Source organism: Micrasema longulum, unplaced genomic scaffold, assembly GCF_059751315.1.
Source record: "Micrasema longulum isolate JH-2025_06_02 unplaced genomic scaffold, ASM5975131v1 h1tg000147l, whole genome shotgun sequence".
NCBI classification, from domain to species: Eukaryota; Metazoa; Arthropoda; class Insecta; order Trichoptera; family Brachycentridae; genus Micrasema; species Micrasema longulum.
This window is the reverse complement of record NW_028277353.1, coordinates 1,503,533-1,530,331: the sequence shown is the minus strand read 5'-3', so window position 1 is coordinate 1,530,331 and position 26,799 is coordinate 1,503,533. Positions and strand designations below refer to the sequence as shown.

General features: G+C 29.9%; 1 protein-coding gene across 2 annotated transcripts in view; it reads right to left on the bottom strand.

Annotated features, from left to right (window-relative positions):
• The window catches only part of LOC148284150 (dipeptidase 1-like), a 275,985-nt gene that overhangs the window by 136,239 nt on the left and 112,947 nt on the right, over positions 1-26,799 (bottom strand). For both annotated transcript variants that reach the window (XM_088242587.1, XM_088242588.1), the window contains one exon: positions 23,206-23,338. In XM_088242587.1, coding sequence (XP_088098713.1) covers positions 23,206-23,338 — 133 coding nt within the window. The remainder of the gene's footprint in view (positions 1-23,205; positions 23,339-26,799) is intronic.

The window sequence follows — 26,799 nt, the reverse complement described above, 5'->3', positions numbered from 1 at the left end:
GTCTTTATATATTATTTAAGAAAAATGTGACCGCTTCAATTATGATTTTTGAAATAAAACGAAACTTCTGGGTTTTTATGTTGATTTGTGGCCCTTTTGAGTTTGAACAGCGAAATAAATAAATATAATACCATAAAATAAAGGTATACATGGTTTTTCTTCGCGTAAAACTTTAAGTTATGGGTCCATAAGGAGAAACGTGATCTGATTTTTCTTGATACAAACTTATTCTTGTATTTTCTCACAGAATTGTGGCACTTGAACAGTGATTTACATGATATATATTTACAATTGGCGTGTATATTTTTTTGCTTTTTTGATTAAACTATGACCATCTAAAAACCCTAAACAGCGTCCAGGTTTATTTCCCGTATTTAGAAGTAAGGTATATAAATACGGGAATGAATCTTGGATTTGTCGATTTTAGTTAGGCATAATAGTCCGACATGCAGTTGTCTATTTTGCACAATATCGGGAAGGCAGGAGGTTCGCACCCGCACCACAACTTGGTTCCCATTTCCTGATAGTGAGTTATTTACAACTTCTGGAAAATGGTCTTCAAAAGACAAATATTTTTTATTAAGAACGTAAATAAATTTTTTTTAAAACGAAAACTCGAAAATTTAATGTGATGCGTAATTCACCACTGTAATTGGGCTTCACAGCCTGTTGTGGCGTAGAAAAAAAAGTTTTATTTTACATCTGATTTACTCGAAATAAGTACACAAAACATTAACCGTGCTCGGTTATTTCATAAAATTTTCTCATACATAATACGATGTTTTGTGGATACTTCGCGTAAATTATTACCGACTTGACATTTTAGACATTTTTCAGACATTTACAATTTAAACAAAGTAGTTTCCGCGAACTAAAGTTTCTTTGTTTTCTAAGGTTATTCGGGGAAAACAAGTCGAAGTAGTTTCAGGAAACGGACCCAGGAGAGCCAATCACCAAAACAAAGCAAACTTCGTGGCGATGAGTTTCCGATGCAGTAGACTCGTTTCCTTATTATCCATGGAGGTTTCCAGATCTTTCATACATTACCAGTGAACCAATCATCGTAGCATGTACATTAAAGGAGGAGTCCGTGGTGTAGTGGTCATGATGCTTGACTCACAAACAGAAGGTTCCGGGTTCGATCCCCGGTGAGAAAACAAAAAATCGTTTGATTTTTTTCAAGCCTGGGTATTCTGTGCTGTAATTCACCACTGTAATTGAGCCTTCTGGCATATTGTGGTGCACAAAAAAGGAGGAGTGTTAAGTGTTTCTAGTAAATAAATGTTTTTATACTATAAATGAATAATTGGAAAATTCAATTGAGTAAATTAAAATGTATTAAATGTAATTAATGTAACCAATAGACACCATAAACTTTTATAACGTTTTAACAGTTTGTGTTTTCTTAGCTTCATTATTGATATATTTTATGTATTATTATTTTGTTTTTAGCATTTTTTCCGGTAGCACTGAACTTCTTAGGTTAATAAGTATGATGCAACTTTAACGTTATTTTATTCAATTTTCTGAAACAAAGCTAACATATATAACCATAAAACTAATAATACAAAGGTAAATCAATATTCCTTATCCGGGCGAAATAGATGACGCAGTTCTGGGGGTAAAATAGAACCAGAACCTTGAAATAGAATCGGGTTTAAAAAAATGAAAAAAGGAAATGGAGTTATTGGAGAGAAATTTTGCCAACAACGTCTGAAGTCCCAGGTTCAAAACTCGACAAGGTCAACATCAAATACATACGTAATTAAATGGGTCACTTTCGCCCTAAATTCATGCTCGCCAGACTAATTAAAAAACGTTAGACTGAGCATCTTCCCTTATGTATTATATGATCAAGATGATCTGCATTAGTACCTATGCAGTGGCCTATGCACACCTGGTTGAATGACATTTTAAACGCTGTAAGGAACAAAGCGTTAATAGTTCAAGATAGATAAAAATAAATATGGTATAAAAAACTTTATTTAAAAGTACACTTAAACTCTTACTAAATTTCGTTTCGGGTTATTTGTTTGAATAAATTTCTTATTAATGTTTTAGAGAAAACAATATATATTTCACTTTTTCATAGTCCATTTTTACATTAATATGAAAATAGGCCACACCCGTGGTGTAATAAATAAGAAGCTTGCTTCTTTTACGGAGAGTTCCGGGTTCGATTCCCTATGAAATTACAAAAAAATAATATGATTTTTCTCAAACTTAGGTTTTCGATGTTGTAATTCACTACGGTGATTGGGCTTTTTTAGTATTGTACCCCTTGTCAATGAGAAGAGAGATCTCCTTGAACGCGTTACACTTAAAATAAGTTAATATTTTCACAATATTTTTTTAAATGCTTCCATTTTAACAAGTCCTTTGGTCAAAAATGTGGTCTTTTGTTCTTTTAACGTAAAGAGAAAAAAGTATCCATCAGAATTTTCTCTGTAATTCTCAAATAAATTCTTCGTCTGAAAGAATGTAATACTGTCCTATAAAAATGCTTTTAGCAAACTCACAACAAGGAAACGTATTTTTTAGCCTTACAATTAATATTAATTCACAAATATTTTCACTAACATGGAGACCCTCTTTAAGATGAATATAATATGTAACTCTTAGTTTTTCACCAGTAATTGGCTGGTTTCTATCAATAGATAGAATAACTGAAGAAATGCAGATATTTAAATATTGCTAGAATGATACTTGATGTAAAATTATTTGTAAAATAATAATTTAAACAAGACAACAGCTGAGCAGATCTAGTCGTGTATATAAATGCTATAGTATATCCACAATATTTTGAGTATGTCTAAACGTTAGAAAATAAGGCTGGTTTTCACCGTTTAGAAGTCAACAGATGACAAAAACGTTTAGGACTTTTTTGTAATTAAAAACAGGAGTTGTTTATGTTACGTAAGGAAAGCTCTCATCAAAATATCCATGCGAGGTTTTCCCAGGGCACAAATTATGTCATACCCAAAACTTGTATGACTTTTGCTCAGAGACATCTCTCATTTATCGCACTGAGAGTGTTCAATATTTTAGAAGAGCGTGCTTAGTAGTATTTGTAGACGGTACCACATGTTTCATGTACCAATAAGTAAAACATCGTATGTTAAAAATGCTTTTTTTCGTAGGACTTTTTCAGTGTACAATACAAAATTTAAAGATAAATATTACACAATAAATATGTACATCTCCCTTCCCCTCCTTTTCCTCTCTTCAAGCATTCTTGTCCTTATCTCGCCCAATTGACAGTAACTTGTGTTCTTAAAAAAAATATTTAAAAATTCTTTGATTATTGAAAAACATTTACGAGTACATGAAAATAGCATTTTTATATATACCTATACACTTATATGTGTTTATTTGATGTGTAATATATTTTCTTTACTAACTTTATACACTTTGTGGAAATCTGTTATTCTGTTATTACTATAAATATGTATGTAGAACTGTTGATTTCCCAAATAAAATAAAATAAATAAAAATAATCTCTCCAGGACTAAAACCAATTTTTAAGAAAGGGGTTAAGGGCTGGATTTTCCTTAGTGGGAGGGATTTGAGTGGGAAACTCCTTGATGATTTTCCGAATGTTTGAGTTTACTGTCCACCATATTAATGGGCCATTTATATTTATATTTTAAACTATTTTTTTGTTTCTGATTCTTTATTTGTGGTGATATACTCATGTGTCTATGTCAACTAATAGCTTGTCACATCTCAACACAGGACTTTTAGTTTCATTATGTTTGGACTTATGTCTAAAATAATGTGCAATCAACTAATGTACGTACATAAATAAATCATGTATAGAGTAACAACTCAAATCAGCAAATGACACATGATAAGCCATGCAATGGCCTAGACTATCATATTATTATATTTTCCTAATGTTGTTTCTCCATGTAACAATAATTTTCGAATTAAATTATTGTGATATCAAAAAAAACTTAAACTGATAAAAAATTCTGTAGGAACATTTCTTATAAATATATATCACTTGATTAGAGTTATATTTAGTTTATGTCTTCAAACATACTGACATTTCTTGATCACACATTTCTCCTTTTATTTTTTTTTCCGGAAATTCAATTGTTATCGTATTTTTAGAACTTCCTTTATAATGAAGGACCTTCAGCGAATATAGGAAAATAAAATATTCCTTTTGCGAGATCAAAGATTTAAATCAATTCTTCTTAATAATATTACGAGTGATTCATTGTGAGTCGATTAGAAAGTGGGGTTTAATGGTTTGTTTTGAATATTTATAGCTAAAACGTGATAACCCTTTTTCTGGGAAAATCCCTTCGAAAATTTCTTCTACATTATTTAATTCCATTAAAAATGTTCCGTTTGTTATAAATAAAAAAGGTTTGAGGTTTCAAGCCTAAATTATTCATGCGGATACAAAAAACATTTTTTCTTCTATATACCAAACTACTTTCGAAATAATTAAACATTCGCTTTTCATGAACATTGGGTCTTAATCTGAGAATAAATTAACAAAGAGCATCAGCTCGTTAAACAATTGGGTTTCAACATACAACCAAAAAACATTTGTAATATCCAATTTCAGGTTATTTATTCATTTTAAATTGAACAATGACAGAATTGGACATACTTGTCAGTACATAAATTACATAAAAAACATATTATAATATTGTTAAAGGTGTCACTCTTTATAATTGTTCATTGCATGATATACATATTTTGAAAACAATGATTGAATAAAAATAAGAATGAAGTGTGAAAGATAAAAAAATAACAGCTATTCTCCATCTCTGTTGTAATTTGATGACTCCTGAGGGAGTGATATCCGGTCTTTTGTCTAGAAACATTTGGACAAACTCAAATATTAAAAAATAAATTTATAAATTGGAAAATTGTTTTCAGGCGTTGCCTTGTATGTGAAATAATTCAGTCAGATGAATCTCTTGACAACGATAAAGGTTTCAGCTCTTTAACTTCACTAAAATCGACAAGTGGAAATCTTGGAGAAATATGGATGTTCAAACATGGAAAAAATTGTGAATGTTACACAGTGTGTAATGTGGCAACCAGCCAATGACAGGTCATAAGCCCTGTAAATGCCTAGACTTGTATGTTCCCCTATTTAAGGTTTTCTCTATCCCTGCTATAATTTGTTTATCAAGTTGATAAAATATCAAAGAAGAGAAAATATTTGTTTTGAAAATGTATAAATAAGTTATAGTAATGAAAAAATAGAAAATCAATGGATTTTTTAAAATGTCATTAAAACGAAGAGAGATATAACTTAAAAATAGAAATAAAATTAGAAAGCAGACCTATAGATAATGCATTACTGTTTAATTATCTAAAAAACATCTATATCTTTCGCATTGTGCCAGTAAACCTTATTTAATTTATGTTAAACTTTAAGTAAAAACAATACTTTCGCTAACTTATTGCTGAAGCTATATCTTTCAGCCAACCAAAAAACACAATGTTCAAAAGAAAAGTTAGTAAATAAATTATACATATATGCAAAAACCTAATTTATTAATGATAACAATTATTTTTAAAAAGGATATGATAGGCCTGCACAAATATTTTTTAATGAAAATATATTATGTTATTCATATAAAAGGATAAAAAAATGTGGAATCAGGCGAGTTTGGAAGGAAATTGTACTGCCTGCACATGCAAAAAACAGATTTTTAAGTATATTTGTGCACTTGGTTGAAAAAATATTTCTTTTTTAAATACTCAAAGAGGCAACTTTTTTTATTTATTTTATTGGGTAAACAAACAGTTTGTACATAAATATTTTCAATTTATTTTTATGTTTTTGATTTAAAAATTCAAGTACAAAGAATAAGTACTTTTGCGGACTTATTGCTAAAAGCAATATCTTCTAGTCAACCAAAAAAACAGACTGGTAAAAAGAAGGGTTTGGTCAAAATTTTGTACAAAAAAACATAAATGTATTTTTAAACATTCATATATCTGTGAAAATAAAATATAAAAAAACATAATCAACTCAAAATTATAGCTAACTTTTAACAGGGATATAATTTTGATAAAAATACAGTATGTTATACATATTAAAGGATAAGGAATGTGGAATCAGGCGAGTTTGGGAGGAAAATGTACTGCCTGCACATGCGAGAAAAGGGATTATATAGGTAGTATCCTGTGTTCGAGAATCCTGGATAACGGGATCGTATATTAGCATGTTATTTTCGTTTATGTTGCTTTTGAGTCAGGTGTCAAGGTAAATAAAGGATTTTGTATAGCCAGTTCAGTTATCTTCGAGTAAAATGCTATGTTTTCCTAATAATCAAATGTCAGATATAATTGAGATAGGATCCACCTCTGAAATATTTCTTTAATGATATTTTTTTAATAATTGGCTCCATTGTGTATAGCGGGAAATATAAAGTAATTGGGGTGGATTTGGCAGCAGTTAGAAGCCTTGGAAATTTTATGAAACATAAATGTACGATTTGAAAGAAAAAACAAAAGTTATTTGCTTGCAATAAAACTTGGAAAAAACGTATTTGGCAAAACCTTTCAGTTTTTATCACAGAATCACAGTAATTTAAATATGAAGCAAAATCTAACGCTTTTGTGGCTAACTAATGACATTTTTTTTTTGTTTTTTATTAAATTCAACCCATCTTTAATTAATTGTTCTAATATATACTTTTGTTTTTAAATATATATAAAATTATAATAATAAAAATACGTATATAGTTTTATTCTACTTTTATTTACACGTTTTTTTCCAGTGACCGGGTTTCGTCGTGACCAACATCTTCAAACTGGTGAGAGACTAAACAAATTTCTTTGTTATATGCAAGTACAAACAGGGGTTTTAAATCATGCTTTTATATAATTTTGGAAATAAAAGATTTTGAATAAAAATAATTTAAGTATAAAGTAATAACATTTATAAAACACCAATAATCTTGTCAATTATTTTATTTAATGTTAATTGTTATAAGTTCATTTGTTTTTTGTGTTTTCTTTATATTATAAAAGAATTATGGTTTTGAAAATAATATGAATTAATTGCTTACCGATTTCATTACAAAAAAATCTTTATTATCAGGCGATGCCCAGTATGTAATTGAAAAAATTCAGTATGATGATCTCACCCGCATTAATGAAAAAAATAACAAAGTAAATTAATCAAAGGATTATGGAAGATCAAACATAGGCAAAACGGTGACTATTGCACTGTGTGTCGTGGCCACTAAAAACCAACAGATGACAGATTGGAAGCCCTGTAAATGCCTAGATTTCCATATTCCCTTATCTTAAATTTTCCCAATCATGGTCTAATATGTTAATCTTAATAACTCCCTACGACGCAAAATCCAGTCTTTGTTTACAAAAATTTGGGCAAACTCAAAATATTGTTGACTAACCCGTGGTTCCTTTAACAAAGATTAAATACAGCTTTTTTTATTATGTTATTAATAGATTAAAATGATTTTGTATAATTTTATTTTTATTTTATTTAACTCTTAATATTGTGGTGGGCAACACCAACAGCTGTGAAGTTGGCAGGTCCGAATTCTGCTTTGGCCCGCAACGCGAAGTCCGCTGCAACGTCAGCCTGGACGAGGCTACTAAACGCCTTACATCAAAAATCAAAAGTACTCGTACTTAACACATTTTTCATCTCGTTAGTTAGTTTTTCCCGGCCACCAGCTCTCCGCCAGTGCTTGCTATTGTAAATTCCTTCTGTACGAAATAATAGGATGTAACTCGTGTGTAACTACTTAATAAATAACTTCAATTGAAATCCATTTTTCTCATTTTACCTTACATTAACTCACGCGCACTCATCCTATAATATAAAAAAAAGTAGTCAAACAAATTTGTCCAGTTAGGTAATTGCAATTTAAGAAATCGTTTTTTTGCAATACGGCATATTTACAGAAATAAATTAAAAACCCACATTATAATAAAAAACACAAAAATATATTTAAGAAAAAGAAATCGCTTGCGTTCGTAATTATAATGTTCTGGTTTCTAAAGAAGTAGTTATTTTACACAATCAAACGGAAGATATATAAAAAGCAAAAAAACAAAAAAAATCCCTTGAGTCATTTATTGGAACTAATTAATTCAAAATGGCCTTAACTTTAATGTGATTCGTGGCATCAAATGCGTTCTCGCATAAGAAATATATGAGTTATTTTACACCTTTATTTTCCTCTTTCCTCTTTATTCCTTTTTCCCACTGAACAATAATATTGATTTAAGGTAATTTATAAGCAAGTACAGTTTTTAATATTTTTGTAGATCGTTAGCTTTTTTTTTTTAAATATATTGAATGTCTTGTAATATTTTTTTATTATATTGGTTAGTTGGAAGAAATTGCCATTTGGTAATAATCCCTCCAATGTACAATTTACATTATTTACAAAAAGTTAAATTGTAAAACAAAATATTTTTATATAATAAAATAAGTGACATCTTTCGTCTGTTCAACTTTACGTTCAAATACGTAGAAATCGTCAATTTGAACCCTTTATGTTTTTACCTAATTTTATCCTGAATTGGTTAAATTATTTTATAAATGTACGCAATTTCATTATTTTTGCTTTATTCTCAAACGAATTCAAACGAAACAAACTCTTGTCTTTATTCCTAAACACGTCAAAAACGGATAAAATTACATTACACGGGTAGTACATTTTTATCGAATTGAAATAAAACCAGCGGGTTTAAAAATATTTTCTACCCGTTTTGATATCAAATACTGAAAGCTCGCCAGATAACGAGCTTTATATATTTTTGTTCTCTTCAGTTATCTCGGAGTTACGAGCTTTTCTACTGAGCAATAAATAAAATCCAGCTTACGTGGTTTTATTTACGGCTTTTACTAAATAATGTCAGCTTCATCCGCGGCAAGCATTACAGAGATTACCTGTATAATGTCCGCCAGGCTGTTTCCACACCTCCTATACTTTCCTAATACCCTGAGACCCTGGTCCAGCATATTAAACCCGAACATGACAACTGCGCACATATTTACACAATATTACCTAATTAAATAATATATCCCTCTATCGTAGATACAAAAGCCCTGTTTAAATCACGCCTGAAAAGACATCACCTTCCTCTTCCTTAATCTCTACTCTTTTCTTGTTTCTTTATGCTACTATTCCTATTGGAAACTAATATCAATTATTATGTTATTTGAACTTATGTATACATTTATTGGTAAATCTATTTTCGCACCGTAACTCGGGATGATTTTGCATCATAATAAGCGATGGTCGTGAATATTGATAAATACTATCTAATGTATCAAAAGTAAAATAAAATACTCATCTCAATTTATTGTAAAAGAGAGGGAAAACATTTCAAAGAAGGGAATATAGAAGTTAAGGCATTTACCGGGCTTATGACCTGTCATTGACTGGTTTTTGTATATTTTTTTTTTGCCAGAAATGTTGGCTAGTTCACTTATTATGTTTTAATTATAATAATAAAAATACGTACCTACATATATAGTTTTATTCTACTTTTTAATCATTTTAAATAGCAACCGGGTTTCATCGTAATTGACGTCGTCAGATTGGTGGAACATTCGACAAATTTCTATGTTTTAAACATGTGCAAACAGGGGTTGTCAATCATGTTTTTTGTAATTATGGGAATCAACGAGTTTTACTAAATACGTATTTTTATTATTATAATTAAAATGCAGTTTCACCAAGAAATGTTGTTAAAAAACCAAATATTTTATTAAAGTTTAGTTTCCACATTATAATTACTATTTTTTATAATATCTGATGTAAAAAATCGATACCCCAGTCCTATAGGGACATACTCGTAACTCCAAATTCCAAATTTTTCGTAAAATGTATTTATTTTATTTTCTTTTATTTATTTGTTCCTCAACAATTTATGTATTACTTTTTTTCACATTCATGATAATGTTCCCTAGTAAAGTTTGACTTATTTTTTTATTAAAATATGGAAAGGGAGTTTTTATTAACTATGTAGCATCATTTACTCGAAGGTTTAAGATTTTGAGTTATTTCCCTATAGAACTGGGGTATCGAAATATTTATGTTTTTTTTTTTCGATTTTTAGTATCATATAGGAATATGTTAAGATTTGAAAGATATTATCTCAACCGACATGAAGAAATTATCAGAGAATTTCGATAATTAGGCTTTAACATAACTTATGACTTATCGCTGGTTTAAGAGATCACTTTACACATTGTGCAACATTCACCATTCCGCCTAATGTTTGTGATTTAAGTTGAAACATTCCTATAGAATTAAGTTTGCGTGATTTTACACCATCAAGGTAACATCTGTTTATTCATTCATTCATTCATGCATTATGAATTTTTGTATAATTTAATTTAGTGCGTACTATTATTTGGCTTATGATTTATTGCTTCTATTTCTTACTATGGTATTGGGTGAGTTTCTAGAAAACATCTCAATTATCATTTTAATCATATTTTTATATATATATTCTTTTTCGGTTGATTTCAATGATACTCTTATTTTGTTTTTTTTTTAAATACTACTATATTTTTATTATTATTTTGTTGATTTTAATGATACCATTATTTTGTATATTTGATTATGTGTGATTCTTAATTTGTATAATTTATATTTTAAAAATTATTTCTGATTATCTTTTTTGCATTATGTTCTTTGGAATTTTATTACTTACTATATTTACCTTTTTTTCTAGATTGTTATTCTATGTCATTATAATTTGATCTAATTAATTTTACTACATATTTTTATTGTTATTTATTGTGGCTTGACACGGGCATATCCTAAAAAGCCTTAATAAGTTCATTAATATTTGAACAAGTGTAATTTTGAGTGAATAAATAAATGAAATAAATAAATAATTTAGTAAAGTTTTATAACTTTAAGTTTTTCATTCATTATTAATTTTAATTAATCACACCCACAGCATTGGAAGTTTCAGCGGCAAAAGTTCACAAAAATTAACAAATGGAAGAAAAGAAGAAATATGGATGTTTAAACATAGGCAAAATGGTGAATGTTATACAGTTTGTAGAACCTATCAAAACCAATAAACGGCAATATAAATAATACAGCCAATGATTGACCCGTTTTTTAGCACGACTCGCCATGATTTAAAACGAGATAATATTTTATCACGCCATTGGGCATCGTAAGCGCTAGTACGTGTTTTAACGACTAGATAAATAAAAATAAAACGAAATTTACCCTCCCTTAAGTTTTGAGCTACTAAGGGAGGAATACAGTTTACAGTGCTAACTGGACGTAGTTATGCAGAAAACGTCCAACCCTCAAAATGCTAAAAATGATTAATGGCGGTTTCAATAGCATACTACGATATCTTTATGTGCTGAAAACGTTCAAGCTCCAAGTGCTATACTTTTTTGGCCAATTAACGAAGTTTCTATCCCACATCACGGCTGTCACTGTTCTCACTCTTTTTTTAAATTTCTTTTATTGGCAAAAAAGTAAAGCACTGGGAGGTTGGACGTTTTTATTACATAAAGATATCGTAGTATGCTATCGAAATCGGCATACTTATTTTTAGCATATTGATGGTTGGACGCTTTCTGCATAACTACGTCCAACTGATACTGTGAGTTTTTCTCGGATATATTTATTCATTCCGTTGAAAAATGTCGGCTGTCGCATTCTGGATGTGACGGAAATGACTCTTCAACATACGTAATGGATTCTTTCTACATTTCCGGAAAGCGAGAAGACGAGGAAGTAAGCTAAATAAAGAAAAAGAACATTACAGAAAGACCAATCTCTGACAGCTTACAAAAACATATTTATGATTAAACAGCATAATGGTTTCGAAAAAATATTTTATGACACTAAAATCACTTAATTTGATTACATAAACCAGCCATCGAGAGGTTATACGTCAGGTAAAATGCCCAAGCTGACTCAGTCTAAGAATATGGAAAAACCACATACTACCAATACCGATCAAAATAAATTAAATTAATTAAGAACAATTGATTGTATTTTCTAAATTAAAATGGATATTGTGGAGAAATGTTTTCACATATAACTTTAAAAAATAAATTTGAAAAAAATAAGTCACTAGAAAAACTCTGACGATGTTCCAAAAAAAATTTAATGGTCCGGAACAAATTGAAAATAAACATGAATCGTGAAGTATTAGGGGCCCGGCCAATTTTTGTGGGAATTCAAAATTACAAATTTAAAAATATTTTTTTACTGGACAGTATTTCATAGACCTTCATTATTTTTTTAATGTAAAAAACAGGTAATATTTCCCTATTGTGCATGTTTTCAAAAGTGCAATGCTGATTTTTGAGTTTGAATTTAAAAATTGCCGTCACTTTCGCCAAACATGATGTCAGAAGAGAGTGGAAGTCATTATTTACAGAGCTTATAACCTTTGATTGGCATTCATCATTCTGTCTATGATTCATGTCTTCCATCTGTTGATTTTTGTGAAGTAAGAGCTTAATCCATTTCATGTAGGTAAAATAAATAAATTTTTGTTGGTCCAAAATTTTAACTAATGTTAAATAATAATAGATTGTAACCACTTACTGACTTTTTATGTCTACAGGTTTTGAAACGTACCCATCTTTTTATCAGGACACTCACGTGAGGTGTTTCACATTTAAAAAGCTTTGAAAAAAAACATTCTCCTAATATATAATAAAATATCTTTTCAATATTGCAAACTTTTTTTTAAATTAACCAACCGCGGAGCTTTCAACCTCTTAGCTCTCCCCGTTCCATCCTACTCATTTTTCAAAATACCGCTAAATAATTGTAACCTAATTTTAGTGCGTGTTCGGACATGATGGTGTTTGCCTCCCCTTTAACTCTGCGTGTAATTTAGGTATTTTTTCAATGATATTATATATACTAACGAATATGGTAAAGGGAAAAGAGTGTTGAAGTATTTTGATGTTGGTGCAGTGAGTGTCCTGATAATGAGACAGACTGGTGGTTGTATACTAATATTTACTCATATTAGTTAATATAAATCCAAATAATTATTTTAAAATTTAGTGGGCGTTTATTTTTTAGACCTTCATATTATAATTTCCATATTATAATCAAACTGATTTAGGGCTACTTATTGAGTTTATTTATAGCAAAAACCGAAAATTGGATAACTATTTTTCCTTGTTAGGGCATTTTCAAACGAATGTGAAGATTAATTAGACTGAAGATCCATATAGACAGTTATACAAGTCTAGATACTTAGTATTTTTTGATCTCATCATGCTCAGCGTTCATAATTACTTTAATTATTAGAAAAACCTTTAATTAAATGTAAGGCCTGGTGGTTACTTAGTGACTTACTTGTATTTGTGTTTCGAAGGAATTTATAGTATTGAAAAAAAAATTAGCCAGTATTTATATATATATAATATAATTATAATATAATTCATGAATTTGTGAATTGTTTTTGAAAAAATAATTAAATGAAATTGGTTGACTCAAATCAATGCTTGATTTTTATATTAAAGTCCAAATTAAAACACCTACTAGGCAACACATACAAAATTTTATAAGACTATGTTTATCATAGAACTAAATATATATTATTATATTTTAAACAGAAATACTTCAATATTCTGTTAATAAAATTTGTATAAAACCACTCACCGACTTATCTGTCTACCGGTTTTGAGACGTAACCCGTCTCTTCGTCAGGACAACAACACTACACTAACATGCAAATACCATAGTACAACACACCTTCACCATAGTAGATTTGCAAAAATATAAAATCGACATGCGGGTTAGAAACATGCTTCACTACGTCACCACCGAGGGTTAATGACTTATGAAGCTAATATTTCAAAAGGATTAACAATCAGAAAAGGAGGAAAAGGGAGGGGGAGGGTAGGGTGACCATTACATAGTGTTGTTGTCCTGACGAAGAGACGGATTACGTCTCGAAACCGGTAGACAGATAAGTCGGTGAGTTGTTTTATACAAATTTTATTAACATAATATTAAAATGTTGGACCACAAAGTTAATGCTTTGAATATTAATAAGAAATACTTCAGTTCTTATTATTTACTCAAATATTTAAGTTTTAAAACCATTTACTAAAATTCGTAAATAACTTGGGCTGGAAAAATGGAAATCCAGTTACAGTAAAATGGGATTTTAACCTCGGACCTTAGACCTGTGAGTACACGTGTTGTAAGAGCATTGTCACCATAAACCGCACTTTTTTTTCACGAGCCTGCGACGCATTTTTGCCTTTCAGGAAATAAAACAAAATACCATAAATTTCCTCGCTCGATACATTTATTTTTAAAATGCAATAACTTTTACATGATAGATCAAAACAAAGTTTTATTTTAAATAAAACATTTACAGAAATGTCACCTTTCTAACACTAGCATATTTGTCAAAATCAGTACAGTGTCGCCAGATCAAATTAAGTTCAACCCTATCTTGCGACAAAATACGAAACTACTTTTTGAAAAACCATACATTGTGTTGTGTACATAATTAGTGTTGTGTTAGGTTTATGTTTAAAAAAAAATAAAAACATTATATTTGTTCGGACCAATTCTCAATCGAATAACCTACCTACCCGTCCTTCCCATTTTCTAGCGCACTCCATTTAACAATAGCTCTACGTGTGAGTACCGGAAAAAACATTATACAATCATAATAAGTCCATGTTGCTTTAATTATGTTTATTTTACTATAATATCGAAATTTTAAATTGGTCAACTATATTATGAAAATCCCTCTCCTCCACTCCTCCACTCTATTTCCTCATCCCTTAACTTTCTTACTAGCTCTTTTTTTTCATATCTTAAATAATATATTATTTTTGTCTTTACTGTGTAACATGTTCTCTCATTATATTTGTGAAAAACTTTAACTGGATGTATGTACTATTTTTTATATTTTGTATTCTTATATGACAACTGTTGTTTTTCCTTTATAAATAAAAATAATAAATAAAAATAAAAATAAAAATAAAAATAAGTAATAACATCATTACAATAAAATTCCATTAAGAATTGTCAATAAATAATTTCAATAAAATTAAATGATCAGTACACAAATAACATTCTATGAGTGAAGCCAGCTCCATACAAGCTGTGCCAGCGTCTCACGACCGCCAGCTTTACCAGCCAGATTCCAGCACTCATCACGCCTCATCATCAGCAGATAATTGGAGTTGCGCAAACTCCCTTCCCTAACAATACAGTCCACTTTTATTAAGACCAGGTATTCTACACACCTCGTCCACTCCTCAACAATATTATACTAACATAGCACTGTGTGCACAACAATAAATTTATAATTAATAAATAAATTAGAATTTTAATTTTTTAGGTTCATAAATTTCATCATGTTTTTAATAAGTTAAGAAATCTGACCAACAGAGAACCCATTTAAAAGTTCGTACTCCGGGGTTTGTTTGAGTTCATAAATGGGTTTTCGGTATAAATAATATAGTACTGTTGTAGGATACCTCGTACAAGAATAATAAATAATGTCAATTAAAGTCAGCGTTATCACCGCGTCCAGGGAATGGTATGCAAGCCAATTACTGAACAAGCGAAATCGTGTTCAATTTGAAAACGTGAAAATAGTATAAAAAAACTACTTTTTTCCTGCTAAATTTGATGCAACGGAGAAGGAAAACATTTTTGAGAAGGTAATATGGAAGTCTAGGCATTTACAAGGCTTATGACTCAAAATGGCTGGATTAAGAGGCCACTTTACAAACTGTGTAACATTTATCATTGTGCCTATGTTTAAACATTCAAATTTACTGAACTATTTTGTTTGTCGACTTTTGTTTAATAAAAGAATTGAAACTTTTATTGATGTGGGTGAGATTACTACCTACTAGGCAACGCTTGAAAACACTTCTAATTTTCATACTTCTTCTTGCACCAGTTAGTTTAATCAACAATGCTTTGATTATGTTCCCGTCTACTAAATCTAAATGATATTTCAATCTGTTTATATATATATATTAGTTTTTTTATTTTAGATACCTATAAAGCATTATTTTTTTCATTACAAAAGTAATTCAATGCTGCATTATGAAAGAAATATAAATAAAAAATAAATAATAAGAAATCTAAATCTTCAAATAAGTGCAAAAAAAGGGAATGTTACAAGTGTGTAAAGTGACCACTTAATCCAGCCAATGACAGGTCATAAACCTTGTAAATGCCTGAGCTTTTATATTTCTTTCTCATAAATGTTCTAGGTTTTTAAAATATTTTTTGGTTTTACGTTTTATTCTTAGAGATCATTTCCAACATTTTTACATTTTGTAATAAAAAGATATTAAAATTCCACTTTACTTAAATGTTTATGTTAATAAATGTAACAAATTGAATCAAAAATTCTGCATTTTAGCTGTTACGTAACAAATTTCAATTTTGACGGGTTTTTAAAAATTATAACTAAATATTTTCTGTATTATTTAGGCCTTCAATATTTTTGATTTTTTGTTGGGTACTAATAAACTTATTCCTATTTGAGAAAAAAAACTGTGTTAATTAATTATATACCTATTTTTACTTTATATCTTTTTGTTTCTTATTATCATGTCGAATAATGTATATTATTTTTCAATTTCTTGTGGTCTAAATTTTACTCTTTCAACACCTAATCAATTTACGACTCTAGTCCCAGCAGTGATGCGGTCATAAATTTGTTTTTTCTGTACCTAATAATTACTTCGATTGACATTAATTAAGCAAAAGTAAGGAACTACCATTCCAGCAAATAATGAATAGCTATATTATATCCTTACATTTAGTTCTCACCCTTACTTAAACCACCAGGGGTTTCTAAGTTCTTATTGTCTTCCACAAACCTACCCCTCCCAGACCGATATAAATCTTAAACACAACTTTGGCTTTGAAGCTTATACACAGAAAACAATTATTCAATTAATTCGGCCGCCTTAGAACCACAACAATCACGTTTCACATTATTTGATGAAATTTGATATTATTGTAAATTGGTCTAGAATCAGTGAGCGAATGCTGGATTAATTTTTATTATGATGTTGGAAAAACGCTCACGATTATAAAAAAATATTGTTTTCCATTCATTATTTCTTTTCCCAACTCAATGGTGCAAAGAACACTATATTCGTATACAACCCGCAGCGTATCTCGATTATTTTCATTGACATTTTTAACCTGTACTCTGACATGGTCTTCATAGAAGCGCTGACCAAAACAAATCTCCATGTAAATGTCAATAGTGTTGTCATCAATAATGTTATTTATTTATTAAACAAAATATCTTTATTTTTTTCCTTTCTTCATGAACACCTCACTGGGCATATCCCGTGTCGAGGCATTAATTTACATTATTTTTATATCATGTTCTAGTTACAGTAGCTAGTATTATTTAATATATTATGTGGATGACACAGTTTTTATTGCATAAAATATACAACTGCTTGATAAGATTGACTCCATCGGTGAACATTTCTGTTTGAATATTAAAGGGAACAAAACTAAAATGATGGTGTAGAGTCAATAAAGACGTCCAAATGTAATCCTCTAACTAAAGGTTGTCAATATTGAGAGAATGAAACAGTTCAGGTACATAAGCAGCATTATTACTGAGAATCTAGACCCCGGCACTGAGATAAAATGCAGAATTGAAGCGGTCCGAAAAGCATTTCATAAAATGAAAATCTTTTTTATGACAATAGTCAACCATGTCGAAAATCGAACCTAAGACCTCTTGCATGGTATACAAGAGTTAAAAAAGAAAATTTGGCCAGTAGGTTCATATAAGTTTATTAAATCGCTTATGGGATCAATTAAAAAAGTTTGTATTTTTTTATGGTTTTAGACAAATTAAAATATAAAGAGTATTTCCCTCTTGATTGATCTTTTTCTGATCGGTTTTTTAACTATCCCCTTAATTTATCCTCGTTTATTAATGATATTGTTTGATCCACACTTAACGGTTTGGATTGTGGTCCCAGTGAGAGGTTTAAATTTGGTTTTCCACTATACCACACCTTAATTTCTCTTTTCTAGTACAGAGAGATACGCTGAAAATTATAACAAAATGAATTATTTTCATAACTAAGATCAACAATCACAGATATTTTAAATATTGTATTGACAGATGTTTTTTTATGGTAGGCAGGTTAACAAAAAAAACATAAATACGAACATTAAGGGAAAGATAAAATTTTGAGATTTATTGACAAAAGTAATTAAAAGTTACTTCCTAAAACTATTTTTCGTCGTCATTGCAATATTTAAATACATAACTATTGATACTTGAAGTATTTTGACATCGGGTTCATTACATTACAAATAAATAACCTTTTTCCTTAGATAAACTTTGGTGGAGAAGATTTAGTATTTCTGAATCCTCCATTTCGTTTTTGTTTCCACAAACGAAATATAAATAAATTCTTCTAAGTAAATCCTTCGCTTAATTGTCCTTTCAACCACGCTTATCTATTAACGTTTAAGTAAGCCTCATTCTGTTGATACAAGGCATTAACTTCGTCAGTGAAAACAGCTTTCTTAATTGCCTCCTTAATAAAATTGATTCCTCACCACAATTCTTATCTTATGACAAACCTGCATAATATTTAACTTTTTTGTAAAATTAATTACAATTTACACTTTATTTGCTCCAACTGCACAAATGATGGGTTAAAAAAAAAATGTTGCGATTTCCTCAAATGGTAAGTTTCGTCTTGCCTTTTTTTGAACTTTTGTAACCTTCTGGCCTCGATCAATATTAAATTAGATGTTCTAAGTAAAATAAACGTTTTATTAATTTGATTTATACAAATACTAAGTTTCACTATAGTAAGACACTCAGCGGGAATTCCGCTGCGGAAAATCCGCGACCGAACGAGCATCCGCACAACACAATCCGTGGAGGATTATCCGTAGGCCAACGAGCCTTATACGCCTTATGCAGTTGGCAAAATTTTCACTGAGAGTGGCGCAATATATTAGAAAACGTGCAATGCGGAGTTGCCAATTGACGCTGACGGATAATCCGCGCGCGGAAGGCGGAACAGACGCCGGAAGCGAGCATTCCGCCCAGTCCGCCGACGGAACGACCGAACATTAGTGTAGTGTGGCCGATAACAATAAAGTAATGCAATAAAATGAATTGACGCTCCGCGGCAGAATTTCCGCAGCGGAATCTCGGCTGAGCATGGCGCTAGCCTAAATTTTATTAAAATATGTTTGTACAAAATATTGCAAAAGAACACATAAAAAGTGCCCGCCTTTTTCCGGAACTGTTCATCCACTACTACTTTTTTCAACATATTATATATTTAAGGAGCTTAAATTTCATTATCACTATGTAATTTAACCACGAATAATAATGAAGCCTTTAAAGCTTTTATTATTTCTCTTACTGCAGTTTTTTATATATTTAACTTAATCTCTTATCTTTTTTGGCAAGCTCAACCTGAATTGTTTTTTGTTTTATTTCTTTGTGTATGTTTTGATTTTAAATAATGGTATATTTATATATTTTTTAAAACTCTTAAAAGATCGCAAAAAAATCCTGCGCAAATGATACCGTAACGTTACGTCGTGATGCGAAATTTAGGGTTGTTTAATAGAGTTATTAAATCTCTTATATTTTATGCAGACTTATGTATTAAACATTTAATCAAATAAGCTCAATCATAACATTTGTTTCTAGACGAGTATGCTACATGATACACAATGTTACGTCAATTAAAAATTGGGACCGCAGCCATACCTCTCCGAATCTTACTACAGAATTAAAGAAAAAAATGATTTTGCTTATATATAAATAAATAACTGAAAAAAGGGAAGACCGTATTCTAAGTATTCAAATAAGCCAACATTTTTGCTTCAAAAATTAGTGTTTGTGGCTGACAGCGTTAAGATTTGCCTCAGGCTACTAAGTGATCGTAGAGAGTATTTTGTTTCTGATATATTTAAGTAACCGTTAGCTTAAATTTATATAACATTGGTAGTCATACACACAGTGGATACATTATGTTTTATTTTGAGCGTTCGTTGCAGATGACGTAGTAACAAACAACTTCATAATAATATTTAATGTATGTAAGTGTAAAAACAGTTTTACATTGATAAAAAAATTAAAATTAAATTAATTTATGTTGAACAAAAAAGAACTAGATTCCACCCTCTAGGGCAGCGGCAACTAAAAGGTGGTCCGCGAAACTCTGGGGTTCCGTGAAAGGGTCACAGGGGTTTTGAGAGTTAGGACGTATTTTTGTAGAAAACAGACAGCCGAAGCCGGCGTCGCAACACCGGCGCTTTTATCGATAAATAGCTCCACCTTTGAAAAATGGCGCCCACGCGTGAGAGTGACAGTCAAAGCGTTCTGATACTTTAATTTCAAAATTTAAAATTTACTTTAACTTTTTTCATTGTTTTTTTCCATACACTTCTAAATTTGCTATTTGAAAATATTACATTCCGAATTCCGTTTGGGTGTACCGAGAAGGCTGGCATGGCTCTTCTTCCGTTTCTATCGACTTACCGATGTGAGAGTGGCTTTTCAGCTTATGCCAACATAAAAAACAAGTTCAGAACTAAATTGGATGCCACTCCAGATCTTTGTATTCATTTGTCAGACATTAAATCTAAGTTTAGAGCTATTATAAGTGAAACTGAAAAATTCATTCTTTACATTAAATACTTTCAGTCAAGATTTTAAATTCAAAATAGTCTTTCTTTTCAAGTCGAACATTATAACATGCAAACAATCTGGTGTTTTTGGTGTGGGTCTTAAAATATTATTTTTGTCAATTCACGTTTTTATTCTCAAGATTGGGTTTCGCTAAAAAAAGGTTAATAATTAGGGTTCCATAGCCGAAAAAAATTAGAAACCGCTGCTCTAGGGAGTTGTAAGGATTAACATATGTATATATATAAAAACAGAGATGTAGAACATTTAAGAAACAGAAATATGGAAAACAAGACATTTATAGGTGTTATGACCTGGGACTGGCTGGTTTTAAAGGCCACTTTGCACATTGTGTAATATTTACTATTTTGTTTATATTTAAAGAACCACATATCTTTAATTCTTTCGTCTGTTGATTTTTGTGCTTATTGTTTGTATTATGGTCATAAAAAAAAATTACAATCTCCGACAAAGGCTCTTCATAAAATTTCCAACCTCTCAGTGAAAAGGGCAGTGAGAGTAGTAGAGTTAAATCTTTTCAAATCGCCATATATGAAATTAAAAAATTAAACATTTCAAAAGAGTAACTCGTTTATTGACAAAACGTATTCTTTTTAAACGGGATATTGATAGGAAGACCCACGGCCATCAAAACGGTTTTTTGATGTGTAGAGGAAGTACTTTAACTGTTAATTTTTTTGAATTTGAAGAACTAAAACCTTTATTGGTGCAGACGAGATTTATATGACTAAATTAGACAACGCCTTAAAATATTCTTCAATTAAAAAATTATATTAAAGAAGTTTTAGGGCACTTGATTGTTAACATCTTACCTAGAAATATAAACTCGTACTATATTAGTTTTTTTTAAACATTTACCTTTTTTTTTTTTTTTAATAATTATATTAACTCTTTTTTGTGCTATTCTCAAAGCACTGTTTTAAAGTATTATTTTTTGTTTTAGGTTTCGTTTGTTCGCTTAATATAATATTTGAACCAGGTTGTAGTCCCGTGGCTGGTGTCGCGGACTCACGGATCAGAGGTCCGAGATTCGTAGTGTTTGCATCCCGCTCTACCACAACTTGGTTCCTATTTTTTGATATTGAGTTGTTTGAAAATGCCCCCAAAATGAAAATATTTTGGTAAATCGTAAGAACGAAAATATTTAATAAAAAAATAAAATAAATGTTTTTGAGCAATAATTGAATTGTAAATTTATTATAGTTTTATGAACACATAAGTTCTAGGGTTAACAAATTACAACAGGAATGGAGAATATTATTATTATTTTCTATTATTATTTTGTATATTTTGTATATTGTTTTGATTATTTTGCATATTTTTTTATTACCTGTATATTGTTTTAATATGTTAATAATTATTTTTGATTTATATATCGAAGAGTCCCGACTTAACACGAAATTTTCTAACAAGTCGGGACATAAAAAAAACATATAATTGTGGCTATGTAAAATTGTGTATTTTGTGCATTAAATAAAATAAAATGAAGAAAACCTTAAATAAGGTAACATTGAAGTCCAGGTATTTACAGGGCTTATGGTCTGTCATTGGCTGGTTTAAGTGGCCACTTTACACACTGTTAAACATTCACCATTTTTGTTAATCTGAATGAATCTGAAATCCCAGGGGTGAAATCCAGTCTTTTGTCTTCAAACATTTGGACAAACTCAAATAGTTTAATAAAACCAACTGGTCCAAGAAAAAGTTTAAAAATTGGAAAAACGATTTTATATGTTACCTAGGATGTGAAATACTTCAGTCAGATGAATCTCTTCACAGCAATAAAAGTTTCAGATCTTTAACTTCACTTAAATCAACAGATGGAAGAATTGAAGAAATATGGATGTTCAAACATGGGCAAAATAGTAAATGTTACACAGTGTGTAACTTTGTAAATGTCTAGACTTGCATATTCCCTTATTTAAGGTATTCTCCACCCCTGTTGTAATTTGTTCATCTTAATGACTCCCGATAAGATGAAATCCAGTATTTTGTCTACGAACATTTAGACAAACTCAAATAGTGTTGTAAATAAAGTTCTGGGGGTTTTTTGATATGTTATTAAATACTGATGTTAAGGGAGTAAAATTTTTTGCCAAACATAATATATGACAAGTTAGTAATTTAAAAAGGTATATGTTTCATGGATAATGGAGCTAGGTAGAAGTAAAACGGATTGTTTTATTCGCGAAAATCAACATTGAATCAACTGCTCCACAAATGTATGGCTTATGTCATGTTTTCGTTCTATCATTTTCTAGCGTTTTGTAATATAAATAATAGAGATGTACATTAATCAATTATAAACATAAATACGTTTGTTTAAAACTGTCTGAACATTTTGTTAATTATCTCGGTTTATTAAGTGAGTCTTCTTTGTTTATTCTCAAATGTAAAAAAAATATTCAGAAGTATATTTTTAAGTGGCCTCGGTACGGGTAACTTTAGTGAGGTCACATTATTTTTATTATTAATTCTAGTTTGTAATGAAAAAAATATGAATAAATTTATATCTACCTTTAGAAGAAGTGCAGAGGACTAGGTCGGGGTGGTATCTTTCTGTGAGTCTTCTGATGACGTCAATCTGCTCCAAAACCAACTGCACAGCATCCCTGTGTTGAGCAGCACAAGGCACATATGCAGCCCAGAACTAAAAAAATATAAATCCTTGAATCAATAAAGAAAGACCAAACCGTTGACGTATATAACTAGAATAAGCATGAGCGTGAAATATGGTCCCTCAACCTGCGGCCAATTGGCATGTGTTTGATAGAACGGACTTAAGTCTGTTGCAGGCGTTTGCCGGCTACTTTTAAACGTTTGTCTCCTAACAATTATTTAAATGCCTATGTGTACGCTAAAGTACTGCGCAAATTGATCTGAAAAAGATGTAAAAATCGATGGTATAACTTTCCTCCAGTATGTAATGTTTTTATCTATTTCAAATACTTCTTTTTTTATTTTTTTCTTTTTTATACATTAAACGTCCATAAAGCTTTAACAATAAAAATTTGCTTATAAATTACATAATTCAGTTTATAAACAATAAAAGGTAGCAATTATACAAAGGATGAAAAATTAAGGTAATAAAAACATGTTAAAAAATATACAATAGAAGTTATTTAAAAGTACGCAATTTACTTTTTACAAAGTGTTACTAAATATCTAAAAGAATAAAACCGAATGTAAAGAAATAAAAAATATACACACATATGTATATATACAAATAAAAAAAGTTTATTCTATCAATATAATAATCAAGCGGCAAAAGAGTGACTAATTTAAACATTAACATATTACAACAGAGATGAAGAACATTTTAGAAAAGGTAATATAGAAGTCTAGGCATCTACAGGGCTTGTGACCTGTCATTGGCTGGTTTAAGTGGCCACTTTACACATTGTTGATAAATTTACCTGGTCCATGAAGACGTACTTGAATAAGAATTGAAAAAAAATTAACAATTTCACGCGTTGCCTAGTATGTAGGTGAAATAATTCAATTAGATGAATCTCACCCTCATAAATAAAGGTTTCAGCTCTTTAACTTCACAAACATCAACATATGAAAGAATTAAAGGAATATAGACGTTCAAATATGGGCAGAATGGTGAATGTCACACAGTTTGTAAAATGGCCACTTAAACCAGCCATTGACAAGTCATAAGCCCTGTAGATGCCTAGACTTCTATATTACCTTCTCTTAAATGTTCTTCATCTTTGTTGTAATATGTTAATGTTAACAGCTCCCCAGGGAGATGAATCCAGTCCTTGTCTACAAAAATTTGGACAAACTCAAAATATTGTTGATAATAAACATTGTTTTTAATTGCTTATTAAATTGTACTTGACATAATATTTGATTTGATTAACGCAGGCGAAGTAATAAATATATCAAAAAGATCACTAAATTTATTAGCATTTAGATGTAATCGCACTAACGGCGAAAACTGAGCATAATTTGTTTGAAATGATTTTGTATGGATAGTAAATCTAAGTCTGGTGGTCTAAAATGGAATCGTTAAGTTTATTTCATTTAGCAAGCATGGACAATCTATAACTTTATTCACAATATTGTGTAGTGTGACAACATCAGCTACTATGCGTCTAGTTGAAAGCGAGGATATACGCAAATTTTCTAGTAACAAATCATGCGATATCTCAGAAAGGGGTAGACCCATCTTATAGTTAGCATATCGTGGGAACTTTCTCTGGACTCTCTCTAAGTTGTCTTTATTTACATTGTAAATGGTGGCAAGATTTGAGATGCATATTCTAACAGAGACCTCACCAGTGAGCAGTAAAATAATTTAATTTAATTGATGTTTCTAAAATGTTTCGTATTTTTAATGACAAACCCAAGAATTTCATTGCTTTGTCTGAAATCATTTCACATTGCTGTGAAAGAAAAAGATTTCTATCAAATATGACGCCAAGATCTTTGATCGATCCATCCGTTGTTATAGCAGTATTATTTATTTAATATGTAGATACTATTGGACAGCATATGCGACTTAAAAACGTGTGATAGCATTTTTTAACATTGTTTAAACTAGCTATGCTAATGTTAAAAAATGTGTAATTATCTTCGTTTTTAAGTTAGTCTTCTTTGTTTATTCTCAAATGTAATTTTAAAAAAGTATATTGTTAAGTGTTCTCGCCACGGGAAACCCCAGTGAGGTCACATTATTTTTATTTTTAATTATAGTTTGTAAGCAAAAAATATGAATAAATAAATATGTTACTATTATATATGTCGTAAGCTATTTACTGTCTCTATCCTGCTTAGTTAGTCGGGCGTATAGTGAAACGATAAACAAAGGTGACGCGTATGCGGAAGGGAGCGATATCTTGAATAGAACTTACAGTAGACCAATGTAAACAGTCAGTGCTTTTTACTGTTCTGGGTGTTTTGCTTGCGAAAGTCGACGTGATTTGACGTGCGACATTTGCTCCCTCCGCTGGCCATTCCCTTTCCTTTAGAGATGACTTTTTAGCTCGGATATCTATGGAGTGTTGTCTCTGTGTATAATTTCTGTATTTTAGTATTATTGCATTATTTAATTTAGTACTCACTGTTATTTGACATATTATTCATTACTCTCATTTCTTACTACAGTATAGGGTAAGTTTATAAAAACGATATCTCAAATATGTTTTTAAATTTGTGTAATATATATTTTAATCTTTATATCAACTTCAGGGTGCCTAGAAGAATGACTAGACAGGTGCCACCGTTTTGTAGCAACAATTCACGGACAGTGTATACTTGTAATGCCGTATTAAATAGACTTCATGAACTCGGCAATAGTTATTCCCACGTATCTGATATATTTAGTGTAGGGTATTGTTCCCATAGAACAAACCTTTTGAACTTTTTCAAAGATGGTGAATGGTAATTATATTTATTTATTCATGCATTTCATAATATATATATTTATAGTTTTTTGTTCACTTTGCCTAGCTGTGTGAAACAGTAATTATGATTTTCTTATTTTTTTACTGTAGAATGTTTTATTATTTAAACTTTCTACTGAATATGCTGTATAATTATTAGGTTATTTTTTGAAATATAAATCTTGTTTAATTTTTAGTTTATTTTTTTTATATATAAATCTTGGGTATAAGGTAATTCATGTTTTAAAATATATATATATATATATATATATATATATAGCCAAATATGTTAATATTATAAATGTTTGTAAAAGGCAGATTTGCCGTTTATGTTTATAAAATAAATAAAACAAAATAAAATATCTTTTTTTTTTTTACATTGACTTCTACGATTCTTTTTTATTTGTTAGTTATACCTTGTGCTTCTGGATTGCTATTTTATTGCATCACATCTCATTTTAATTTAATGTAATTGATTTCAGTTTATATTTTTTATTGTCAATTATTATAGCTTGACACGGGCACAGCCAAAAAGCCTTAATAAGTTAATTAATATTTAACCGAGAGTAGTTTTTAATTTTTGGATCCGGTTAAAAAAAAAAGTTAATTTTTTGCGTCACTATTGTAACTTAGTTCTAAAGTCCAATTTTTTAACTATATTTTATTATTTTTTTGTTTTTTTTAAAGATTATAACTTATAAATAAAAAAGTTGGA